This window comes from Ruditapes philippinarum, unplaced genomic scaffold (assembly GCF_026571515.1).
Source record: "Ruditapes philippinarum isolate M1 unplaced genomic scaffold, ASM2657151v2 ctg1326_1_1_1_1, whole genome shotgun sequence".
Lineage (NCBI taxonomy): Eukaryota > Metazoa > Mollusca > Bivalvia > Venerida > Veneridae > Ruditapes > Ruditapes philippinarum.
The window spans coordinates 19,465-33,158 of NW_026865722.1; the positions used below are offsets into that span (position 1 = coordinate 19,465).

The 13,694-nt window shown below is 32.5% G+C and overlaps 1 protein-coding gene across 1 annotated transcript; it reads right to left on the minus strand.

The window, feature by feature from the left end:
• Window positions 1-1,300: 1,300 nt before the first annotated feature.
• Window positions 1,301-13,282, minus strand: LOC132730096 (coagulation factor IX-like). The gene is made up of 6 exons (XM_060715949.1): window positions 13,142-13,282; window positions 7,773-7,882; window positions 6,126-6,267; window positions 5,461-5,747; window positions 3,779-3,877; window positions 1,301-1,684 (listed from the first exon to the last, which is right to left on the minus strand). Exons 1-6 carry the CDS (start codon window positions 13,245-13,247, stop codon window positions 1,463-1,465), a joined length of 966 nt encoding a protein of 321 aa, XP_060571932.1. The 5' UTR covers window positions 13,248-13,282; the 3' UTR covers window positions 1,301-1,462.
• Between the last annotated feature and the right edge of the window lie 412 nt (window positions 13,283-13,694).

Here is a 13,694-nt window from a genome sequence, read left to right on the forward strand (position 1 = left end):
TTAAAGGTTTCGATGTGAAAGACATTATAGTCGGTATGATAGCTGCTTAAATTATTTTGATTTATTTATTTGTTAACGGATAAAAAGAATTTTCTAATGAAGTATTTATTAATTTTAATCAATTGTTACGATTATTTATTTTATGGATTTTAACTTTACTTCTGTTTATTAAGATTCTTCGTCATAGGAAATAATTATTCAATTATTCTATTCTATTATTTATTTGTTAAGTTTATATCAGAAATGAATGTATTAGTTAATTACTTTATAATTTGTTTCAGAGAATCGCTTTGTTTATGCTGATGTGTGAAAATAAAAGATATATAGAAGTGCATACTTAGAAAAGTCTAGTTGTTATCCGAAATCCTTTACAAAGGGTGTGTTGTAATATGCAAATTTACAATTTATATGCATTTATTATTCTTCAATGATTTTTATTATTTTAAATGTTTCTGGAATTTTTATATCAATTTAATACCAGTGAGGCCTTTCGATTTTGAATTAATTGGTTATCCATTTAAGAAGAATTATTATTTTGATAAAGCTCTTCACTTTGGAGCATCTATAAGCTGCATTACATTTGAACGATTTGCTAGGTTTTTATAATTCTGTGTAACAATAGAAATTATATTTAGACTGTGCTCTCATGGCAAATCTTAACATTTTAATAAAAGCTAACCACGCCCCCGGCCGTTCTTATGGAATTTGCGATGCTCTTTATTGCTTTCAGTTAACCAAATTCAGGGAGTTGGAACCACAGGCAGATTTAAACCCATGTCCGGTCCCGGCTTTTCTTTGAAATATCTTCAATTAAGAAGTGGAGAGCTTCTTTGCAATGGGATCGCAGCTAACACAAACTTACTTTACCGGTATATCACTGTGTCAGGTCCTTCGCTAAAATAAGTAATCTGTACAACATGGCAGAAGAATTGCCTATTCCAAATAAGTACGTGATTTTATATATGACCTATTGTTTTGAAAGGGGACTTCGCCAGAGGAAACTTTATCGCCAGCCACACCCCAAATGACTAATATTGATTACTATGGTTGTTAATTTATCCTTCGTAAATGGCATTTGTCAGTATTTTGCCATACTTTTTATACTTATATGTTTGGTTGCTTTTTTTCTGCCAGATTTTTATTCTTTTAGGGGCAAGCTGTTGTTTCTTGTGCAAGAAATTTTACATCCATTCCTTGTCACTGCTTGGTTCCAGGAACGGATTCGAGAGTGTTTCAATAAACTTATAGCTTCCAATAGAACTGAAAATAAATTTGTATAAACTAAAAAGCAATAATGAAACATATTTCATTCTTTTCATCCATAGTGAAACAGAAAAGTACGTTAACATGTAATAAAACATCATAAGCAAAGCATGCACGTTAATGAATAATAAATTGCTACTATTGCTAAATGAGTCATATTGTAGTTCATCTTATATCAGCATGTATGCACTATTCAAGATTAATTATGATTGATAAAGTCTGGCACCTCCTCTTCGTTAAATTTTGTAACACTCTCTATCCAATCATAGAACATGCCAACGTTTGTGTAAACACCGTAGTATTTATCCACATCACATCCCATGCCCCAGGAAACAATCCCAGTGAGAACCCATCTTGTGCTTGTTGCCATGATTAAGCCGCCGCCATTGTCTCCTTCGCAACTGTCTCCAGTTCTACCAATCTTTAATTGGCCAGAAAAATATATACTGGTAAAATATATAAAAGGGAACCACAGGCAAATGAATGACAAAAAATATCATATTGATTTTATTTACTCAAATCGCGCTACCAATGAAAGTTTTTATAGTTTGCAGCATATTTGTGTCTTGAAATGTAGCGTATTGTTTGCTTGTTAAATTAAGTTCAAAACCAAACAGAATCACCAAATTATGTTTAAGAAAAGTGTAACGCTCTCTATCCAATCATAGAACATGCCAACGTTTGTGTTACAGCTAAACTTTGATTAAACAATGGAATTCATTTAGCATATTTGTGCTTTTTATGCCCCGGGCATATAGTAATTGTTCCGTCCGTCCGTCCGTCTGTTCGTATGTCCGTACGAGGTTAACCTAGAACGGCTAGTTGGATTTTTCTTTAGTTCTACTTGTACCAATGGCTTCTAAGTTTACACATTTACTAATCAATACAAAGTTCATGATCTGGGCAAGTTACATAACTCTGGCTTTCATATTTACCAAGTAATTGCCCTTTTCAGCACTTTGAAAATGAATAATGGTTAACCTAAAACGGCAAGTTGGAAATATCTTAAGTTTTTTCTATACTAATGGCTTTATAATTTCCACACTTACTTATCAATACAAAGTACATGATATTGCCAAGTTATATAACTGTGTCATCCATATTTCCCAGTTATTTCCCTTTTTTTCACTTTGAAAATAGGGCCTTGTCTGGTTAACCTATTTCGGCAAGTTGGATTTATCTTAAATTTCTTCTAATTGCTGAATTTCTTTAATGATATCTTTCATATTTATTAGGTGGATACCTTTGATGGTCCTCTAATTTTTTGTTGAGTAAGCGGTCTCTAGGGTCAAAGTCAAGGTGACTGGTTTAAAAAATAAATATAAACATTTTTGCTCATACAGCCTTTATTTTTTAGTTGATGTCTTAGTTTAATACACACATGCCAAGGGAGGTCCTCCTTCTTTGGGTGTAGTAAGGGGTCATTTGGGTCAAGGTCAATGTTACGAATGTCAAGGTCACCAATGTTAAAAATAGATTTTTACATTTTACAGGTGTATTGACCTTATTCTATAGACAGATGTTATTTATAATTGATAGAAACATAAACTTTGATGGAGTTAGTGGTCAGTTGGGTCAAGGTCACCAGTGCTAAAATAGATTTTTACACTTTTGCCCATACAGCCTTTATTTAATGACAAATATATGTTATATTTGGTAGAATGATAACTTGCATGGTATTCATCCTTTTGATTGGGGTAAGGATCAGTGGGTAAAGGTCACTTGTGCTAAAAATAGATTTTTTTCACTTTTGCCCATACAGTTTTTATTTATTGACAGATGTATTTCATATTTGGTAGGAAGATAACTTGCATGGTATTCTTTCTTTGGATGGAGTAAGGGGTCAGTTGGGTCAAGGTCACCAGTGCTAAAAATAGATTTTTACACTTTTGCCCATACAGTCTTTATTTATTGACAGATGTATTTCATATTTGGTAGGAAGATAACTTACATGGTATTCTTCTTTTGGCTAGAGTTAGGGGTCAGTTTGGTCAAGGTCACCAGTGCTCAAAATAGATTTTTACACTTTTGCCCATACAACCTTTATTTAATGACAAAATTAAATATTTCATATTTGGTAGGAAGATAACTTGCATGAAGTTGAATATTTTTTGGCAACTTATATTTTCACAATTACAAAATGCCATGTCTTTGTCAAGCTATATAACTTGTGTTTACATTTTTTTGGCAATTTTTCTGTCCATAACTGAGTGAATGGGTAAACATTTTTTGAAATATTGCTACTGACAAGAATCTGAGCTAGGGGCATTTGTGTTTAACAAACACGTTCTTGTTTTTTTTTATAAAAATCAATGAAATAGAAAATATCGACAAATATTGGTTCATATGCTAGATAATATCATTATAATCATGTTTGTGCTGTGTTTTTTATCCGCAATGTTAATGAATGATTTGAGAAATGGATATAATTAATTTTAAACATCACTAGGCTATCAGCTTGAAATCAATACGTGTCCTACACACACCTTACCAAATATAATATTATAATACTTACATTACTCCCAGCACAAAACATCGTGTCAGTTAGCCTATGACGATGATGGTCCATTGATTCAAGACACGTTTCTCTGTCCACATACGGAATATATACATCCTATAATATGAAATAGGTAAATGTTATAAAATGAATTAAACTAAAAATATGAAAAACAAGATCAACAAGGAAGGGCGACTTGCAAAAAAACGCAACCCAAGCACAAAACATTGTGCCTGTGAGTCTATAACGTTAATTGCCCATTGATTTCTCTGTTATAAAATGTATTAAACTAAACCATATGAAAAGCAAAACTTTAGCTAAAAAAAAATCCTTTTAAAATTCAAATTAAAATAAAAAAGAAGTAATTTCAATCATCATTTAATATATTACTTTTTGATTGTTGATGGTTTTAAAATAAAATTTGAGATTGGCGCATACAAATTAGAATAGTGTTTTTATGATGGCTTTAGCTACAGCTTTCTTTTTAATATCACGGTTTTTGTTTTGGTATGAACGCATTTGTAATTAGCACTGTAGTACTTGGTTGCTGAGTTTCGGTACCGAATCGATATAATATGATCTTTAACCCGTTCAGAAATTAATTCATAAACATTTATTTTGCAATTGTTTTTGACATGTGCGGTACATAAATATGCGTTGTTGTCATTTACATATAGAGGTTTTGCAATTTCTATACATATACGCATGTCGACCTGAATATCTCACGTTAGTCTGTTTATCACTTACCCGCACCACCTTTTTGTAAAATCAATACGATAAAAGCATGTATAAGATACACATGAATGAGCCATTCACATAAAATAAATTACCATGACGTTAGTTTCAGTGGTATAATGTTAATGCAATGTTATATAGAGGATATTTGTTTAGTTCAGTGTAAGATCGGAATATATTTCACCGAGTGAGCACCAAAAGGTATATTTCACGAGTGGCGCAGCCACGAGTGAAATATGAACCTTTGGTGTTCACAAGGTGAAATATATTTTGATCTTACTCTAAACTAAACAAATTTTCTTTTTATTATATGCAAAGAAACGTTTTAAAAAGACATTTAACCTAATACTGAATCAAAAGCGCGCCAAATAATAATACAACGTGACGTCATTTACGACGTCACGTCATTAAAATGGTACCCAGTTCTGTGCACGCTGGTATTTCACTGAAACAACGTAAGGGGCTTAAATTCAAAACAGTGAAATTATCAAAGTGGTAATTTCACTGTTTCAAGCAGTGAAATTACCAGTTTTTATATCACTGATATATTTCTATAAACCACCGAAAAGCATGTAATAAACTAGTATAATGATTAAGTAAAACATTATATTTTTACATAAAGCTAGAATTTTCGAAACTTTTTGAATTTATAACATTCACCAAGAATGTATTTTTAATGCTCCTGATAAGATTACAATCGGTAATTTGATCCCTTAAATCTTGGAAAAAAATCATAACATTTTCTGTGATCAAAAACGTCTTTATATTTAATACATGAACAAAGTAATAATATAACATCTTGTCTTTGAACTGACTGATAGGGTCACTGAACCCCTCTTTTTCTGCTTATATAAATCATTTTAATACATTAATACAATCTAATTAAGTATCACTAACCAGTATTCGACAATAACGGACAAAAATCTTACTCTTTGAATCTAAGTATTCATATCTTAAATAATTACCATCAGTCTCTTCGGCATCGATCTGCCTCTTGACGTTATTGCACCGCAGCCAGCGACTTTCCCAAACACGCGACCAAAGGTGCCACCTAGAAACACCCTGTCATTGTATTCCGCCGGTTCAATACATATAGGACGTATATTATCGTTGTATTCAACCGGACTGTCCAGTTCTATCAATGCTATGTCATTATCATAAACTCCTCTGTCTTCGTAATCTGGATGAATCGTAAAACTTCGTACGGTTCTTCTTATCCCATCATTCTGAGTTCCTGTACAATCTGTTGTGCCTGAATTCATTCATACAAATGTTCATTAAATGTTGTTTTTTTTTCTCACGTATGAAACATATATCTGTAGTATAACATATTTTCAATATATTGAAATATCAAATATTATCCTTAATCTATATTTATATTTAATGTTGTGAAAATATATGCTTTATGTTCAATAATTATTTAGAAATATATTTCTGTAATCCATTAGCTCACAAGTACTGAACAAGATGGTCCAGCTGTACTTGATTTTTGAACCTACAACACCTTGAAAAAAAACCATAAATTTTATTTTGTATGAAAGAAAGAAATTGTTTGTGACCAGTATGTACAACTTCAATATGCTTCATTTTCTTTTCTATCACTTGAATGATATAACAAAATACATTTTACCCATTAAAATTTCCACATTTTCTGCCGAAAAAGGAACACGAAATGCTGCATTAAAGTCAATGATACAGCTAGCAGCAGTTATGACGTATCGCTGGGATATCAAGGTACCACCACAATATGCTTGTTTCCTATATATTGCCTCCTTGAAATGTAAAAACTATTTAAATCTTTAGTCAATTAAGTTTCGTATTGATTTCATTTTTTAACAATAATGTTGCATGACTTTATGTTGTGCTATCTAGGGAAATACGTAACAATAAGCATGCATTATTTGCTGTTTGATAACGCGGGTAAAGTGACTTCTCTTATATGACATTTATTTGTACCAAAATTAGTTCAAATCGGCATTCTTGTGTATGCTTTTTATAATTTTGGTGTCAATTTAAAAATTCTTAAAACGGAGGAATTCCTCGAAAGCATTTTGGGAAAATATATATGAGTTACATGATGAATAAGGAAAACTAGAACATCTTTCACGCCTCTAAATTGACTCAGCATTTAATCGTCATGACTAAAAGAGATAATATGCCAAAAAGACATAATATAATGACAAAACTGAGTTAACGAAATAGATCTGTCACTTGACATTTTCAACTGCTGTTGTGAAAATAGCAAGGGGGTGTATCAGAAATAAATAAATTTATTTGTCTAAAAATTGTCTAAGCCCTTTTGCACGAGTATAACAAGCTAAAACGTTTACAGTAATTTTATGATCAACAAGAGAATAAAAGCATGCCATCATAGAAGCCTCACACCAAGAGAATATATTCTTGCATAGCAGACTGGCGCTTCCGTGAGTTTTACTCATGCTTAAATTTCATCTGGCATGGGGTGTCGCATGCCATACAATTATGAATGAACAGCGTTAAAATGACTTCATTTTGGAATGGAACTATGTGCTAATGGATGATGTCATTTCGTTGATGTTATTAAAGTTGTAAATTCATATGATATTTTAAAAAAATAGTTATTGATTTAATGACACTAATTACCATACAAATATCAAGTAAACAATTTTAAATATCAAATGATAAGGCAGCATATGCACGAATATCTGACATATGTTTGCGGTTCAGATCGGAATATCCGTCTCTCGGGAATCCGCCCATGGGGGGTAAGTCAGCAAGCCTCATTACCGACCGGTAACTCGGCAAGCCTCATTACCGCCCAATGAACCGCAACATAATACTAGTAGCCAATCGTCACGTTTATGTGTAAACCAAAAACGTTTCATTGGCTTAGCCAACATCATTACGTTGCCTGTTGCCATAATCATCCGTCATCGATCTCGGGTTAACCAACAAGTTTAATATGTGTATCTTTGAATGTAGAGTATTGAGAGTGGCCATTATCCAAGGTCGCTTTTATCTACGTAACAGATGGCAAATCTAAAAAATTGACTACAATAAATAATTTATTATACTGAAAAAGACGCCTGAAATCTTTTCTCAATATCCGGCATGTATACATGTATAAAACGTTATACATTCTTACATCGAATCATCTGGGGGTATATATACATGCTCATGTGCAATGTCCTTCTTAAATCGTTTTTAAAAACATCGATTAAGTGCTGAATTAAACCTTGCAATCTAAAATATTTTAAAAATAAGTTCGATCTAGGGTTATTAGTAAACAGTAACATACCCCTGTAGTTCTAAACGTAACATGCCATGGATGCATTCCAGGTTGTACCTCTAATCCCTTTGATATTCTTGATGAAATCATAGCCTCTTCATGAATGGATATACCGCAATCTTATATATCAACGAAATAAACAGTTTCACATTTTTATCTGATTTAATTGATATCTCTATTAAAAAGGGCATGTATTCAACTCCATCAAAATTTATTGTATTGCTATATACACAATTTAATGAAAGTAAAGATCTAAACAAGAAATACCAAAATGACACAGATTCCCATCTTAAACAGAAAATATAATATGAATGTGTATATGTATATATATTTTCATAAATTACGGTAATAACAATTTACATTGGATACAGTTGTGTTTGTGTTTTTTATTTAAATACATTTCTATTAGTCGTTTTGTAATTCACATTTTTGTAACAAAATACTGTCATTTTTGTCCATGTACATTAACATCAGAAAATTGAAGACTTTGGTTCTTTGAATACTTTACATCAATGAAAATACATGTATTGTTATACATGACATAAATCATATAGTGTGATGACTATCAGAAACCGAATTTCTTACATCATATCTGTGTGCACTGTAACACCGCACTTTGGGGTCAAACGCACTTTGGGGTCCGACCCCAAAGTGCGTTAAGCTTCGCACCGCACCTTGGGGTCAAACGCACTTTGCCCCCGGGGGAGTGCGGGTTAAAAAAGAATCGTGCTTTGATGTTTGCGCTGTTCCGGGGCATAAGGCAGAAATGTTGTTATCTGAGTATCCCCCGCAGGTCGAAGATTTTACCAGTGGTCGGCTTGGTTTAAAGTCAATGCCCCCCTCCCCCCGCTATTCTCAGGGGATGGGGTTGAGTGTGGCATATTCATAATAATAACTGATCACCAATTGGGTCAATTGTTAAGCACATCCAGATAATGTGCAGAACTTATATGCAAGGTGTGCCGGCTCAAGATCGGGGGACACACCTACAGGTCAAAGGATTAAGACTTGGGTTTCATGTCCGCTCCTTATCCTCAAACCCCCATAAAGGATTTTCAGGCGGTTTGTGTAAAATGTTAACCACATCGAGACAATATGCAGAAAAGTGTTTTTTTTTTTTTTTGATACCTCCAAAATGAAAATGTTGGTATTTGCAAATGGCATTTGCAAATGGGGTACTGTAATTTACAAATGGCGAAGTGTTTAAAAATGGCGTTTTACAAATAGCGTTATTATCCAAACCGCTACTTTGCAAATTGCGTCATGTAAAAATGTGTACGAAAAAACAAACAAAAATAAAATATGTACAAAAAACTAAAATAAAATATGAATGCAAAATTAAAAACGAATATGTATGCAAAACTAAAAAAAAGTATGCATTCAAAACTTAAAAAAAAATACATGTATGTACTACAAACAAAACAAATATGTACGAAAAACAAAAAAAAAAGTATAAAAAAAATGCAAAAGTCATTTTTATGCCACCGTTCAAAATACTCTAGTACAGACATTGTGTATTCCTATGATTAAAAGATGCTGCTAAAATTGTCCCGTTTGTAATTTACTTGATAACTTTTGGTGCCATATTGAGCCCCATTTTAAATATGTTGGGAATGAAATAAAATACAGTTAATATTTTTTTCCAAAGAACTATATACTCTATTGCAATGTTCTGGTGAAACATCAAGTTTTTCGATCGGACTATAAATAGTGATTTTACAAATACATTATTAAGCTTATCAACAAACTTAAGGGTTTTTGTAAGCTCCGTAAAAACCGTTCGCCAGAGGCTTTTTTAATGGGAAATCTTACATACTTCGTTAGAAAGAGCAAACATGAATTTTATATTGTTAAATAATAGTATCAGAAAATGTCAGATTACCTGATTAAAGTAGCGATAAATTGGGATTATTTGTCATAAAAGTGGTCAAAACAGTGTAGTATTTGACTTCCATATAAAATACTAATTCACTATAACTGTACTCATCATTGCAAAAAACCAACAGATGAAAAAGATGGTTCAGGTAATTGGCCAATGTGTATTTTTTGGATAAAATAGAAGAACATCAAAATAAAAAAGCTTTTAAGAACAACAAATAAAAACATAATGGGCCTTTAAAACGTTATTTTTAACCCTCGGGGGGGGGGGATCGATACCCCACAATCCCCTCTATACCCCCAGTGAGAGAATTTTACATTATTCTGAAGCTCCGCTCTTAATGTGCGACTACTTAAGTAGTTGATATTTTTAGGACTACTACCTAAAGCCGCATCTACACCTAGTCAAGTTTCTTATATGTCACATTTAGCTAAATAAATGGCTCTTTCAACATATTATCAGGCACATTTTTTTTACTGAAATGTCTTACTAAAATTGCCCAGAATTTATACCTTTGTCTATGCTAACATTATCATATTTCAATAAAATGTGTAAATAAAAAACGTGAAAATATTCCATTTAGCTAAAAACAATGGAGTTAATGAAAGGTGTACATTCTTTTCAAATAAATGGAAATTTTGAGAAAAAAATATTTTAAGCTTTATAATTGATACAAATTCTTTATAAGGTGATTTATTTGGTGAAAGTTTTTCACTTACTAATTAAGACCATTTAAATCCCTATTGATTCTACTATAGTCCAGGGCACATGTTTTACGTCTTTTTAATACCTTGATATTGTTTACCATTCGCTTTGACAACAATATATTATTTAAAACATTATGAACATTAATTTTCTATGACCCCAAAGTGCGGTCGTTTGCCTGATGTTAAAAAATACATTTGTACCTGTTTAACGCACTTTGGGGTCGGACCTCAAAGAACGTAACGCACTTTGGGGTTGGACCCCAAAGTGCGTTTGACCCCAAAGTGCGGTGTTACAGTGCACAATATTCTGAATTTTAAAGTAGCACTGTTATGATGTAATAAAGACACAAAGCAATACTCATTGCGTTATAGAGTGTCACACTATTCAAATACAGATTTCAAATAATTTGTAGTAATTATAATTGATTGTTATTAGAAATGAACTGTTTATACTAAGTAAAACGAATATTCTTTCATTAATCGGACATATATCTATAAATTATGTGAACTTTAATATCAATATTTGGAAAAAGGTAATAAAATGACTTAACGAAATGCGCTTTAAGTAATGTAACCTACTCCGTAAATAATGTAGTTTATTTAGCACAACAACAATTTATAATTGACAAGGTGTAATTTAATCACCAACGTCACGCGACATGCGTATTCAAACCACGATGTAGATAAAAAGATTAAGAGGAACACATATTGACTTTAAGTTATTAAAGATTATCAAGATTTATTACCTTTGAAGCTTTTTGAGGCAATATTACATTTAAATTATGAGCGAAAAAAAAAAGCGTAAATGAAATACGAGATGTAAACAATTAAAAAAAAGATTTTATTTTTTTTATGTTAAAATTACTATATAAGATACGTTGGCACAAGGGTGACATGTGTGTATTTTTATTTATCTCGTGGCCACGAGATAGCTAAGTCGTGGCCACAAAATACTATGACGTGGCCACGAGTTACTTAGTTGTGGCCACGAGATAGCTAAGTCGTGGCCACGAGATACTTTGTCGTGGCCACGAGTTACTAAGTCGTGGCCACGAGATAGCTCAGACGTGGACACGAGATACTTTGTCGTAGCCACGAGTTACTAAGTCGTTGGAACGAAATAGCTAAGTCGTGGCCACGAGATAATTAACCAATCAGAATACACTATATATATTATGAATATTTTAAACTTAACAACTATCTTTTACTTGCAACATTTATCTTTGAAATTACTGAAGATTTTCACTTTAAACTTGTCTTTAGAATTATATTAGAAAGTCACCTTCCAAGGCCCATCAGACATTAATTTTGACTATAGCTCTTTGTTGGGACAATAATGTGATCGAAATGGTCAGTTTGTACGTACTACGGCCTGTAAACCTTGTTTATAAAGGAGAAGGAATAAGTCCTGGTTTATTTTATTTTGAAAGGACATTGTCCATGGACAGTAGATAGCCTAAAAGGTAAACTCCTTGTTTGATGAATAATGTAGAAAGCCATGGTTTATGATACCCAGAAAGATCATTGGATCTGATCAGTAGATGACATCTAATAATTTCGAGGTCATTGGGTCAAAAATCAGGGTCACGGTGACGCTAAATGTAAAAGTATTAACCAGTCAATAAGTTGTATAAATGGCACTTTTATAGGCTAGTGAAGTAGGGATATCCTTGTATTATATCACATGTCTAATTAATTAGGGAAATTCATATAAATGGTTGGATATTTATCTCGTGGCCACAACTTAGCTATCTCATGGCCACGACTTAGTAACTCGTGGCCTTGACATAGTATCTCGTGGCCATGACTTAGGTACTCGTGACCACGACTTAGTAACTCGTGGCCATAACAAATTATCTCGTGGCCACGACTTAGCTTTCTCGTGGCCACGACTTTAGTAACTTGTGGCCACGACATAGTATCTCGTGGCCACGAGATAAATGAAAAACAGGCACATGGCACCTTTGTACCACCGTAATAAGAAGTAGATGACAATACATCATTTATTATTTTCATTCTATACTACAAATCATAATACACAAATGAACATTGTTGTAGTTAAATGTAATTCTCGAAAAACGTTCAGTCGAAAACATGAACAAATCACAACCATTTAATTATTGATCGATATTGGTACTATGGTTTCTTTTTGATAGTGTAAAACGAGATAACCGCAACACGATCGAAATACAGACAAGGTAATTCAAAATATAACATTAACCAAATATTCATCGCCAATATAAAATACATGTCTTTTAAGGGAAAATATAAACTAAAACTTTACACATTTATAGAAATTGTAGATATCATGAATAATCACGCAATGTACATTCGCGCCTATAATTATTATCCCTTCACTATTATTAATGAAATCCCTGCTTTGAAAAAAATATATAATTATACAATGCATATTATTAATGATATGTAACATAGCCTGTTTATAGCATTTTTCAATTTTGCCCCCCCCCCCAAATCTTTCTTAAGTTTTTTTTTCTCTGCACCCTTTTACCTTCGTAGACGAAGGCCGATCTTTAACTTTGTCGGTTTCCTATGATTTCCTATTTTGAATTCTATTTAAATTAATACCCTGTGCCCTGTCATATTTTTGTTAGGTATCCTGCTGGGCGTCAAGTAGGTAGTTCTGTGTCGCTGGTTCGTATTTTTCATATTTAGAATACATTGTAACAAGAAAATCAACACATGTAATAGTGTTCTGAAAAAAAAACCTAAATGGATAACAATATGAATCTAAGTTTTACAAATCCTTATAAATTGAAAATAAAAACACGTACATGAACGGAAAGACTTTACGTCTACAACCTGAAGTTTGCCTTCCTTATAACTATAGCAACCGTTTCCGTATTCGGCCTCGCACTTGTAAACTCCCGCGTCTTTCATTCCAACGTTTAATATACGTAAGTAGTTATGAGCCATTTTCTGTCAAAGATAAAATATTTGTTTTGACCAATACAATAATGAACAATTTGTATTGTGGATAAATTATATCAAACTGTTTTGGGTGGAAATAAAAAATAAACATAGGGCAGTCAAGACATATACCACGCAGTTGCTCTTGTTGTTACACAATGAACACAAGTGACTTTTCTCGTGTGCTGTCATGAAGGTTAAATTTAGCTTGAAAACAGACCGTTTATTTACAGTTACACTTTTTGCTGATTTCCTCGGTGGTCATTTAAAACAGGTGCGATTTTAAAGGTATTGAATTTATGTAAAAATAAAAAATAGTGGTGTCTATAAGATGAATTCAAAGTTTGGATAAAAACATTTACATTTAACCGTTAGAAAGAAACGATATTTGTTTCGATTTCTTATTTCGTTTTGAAT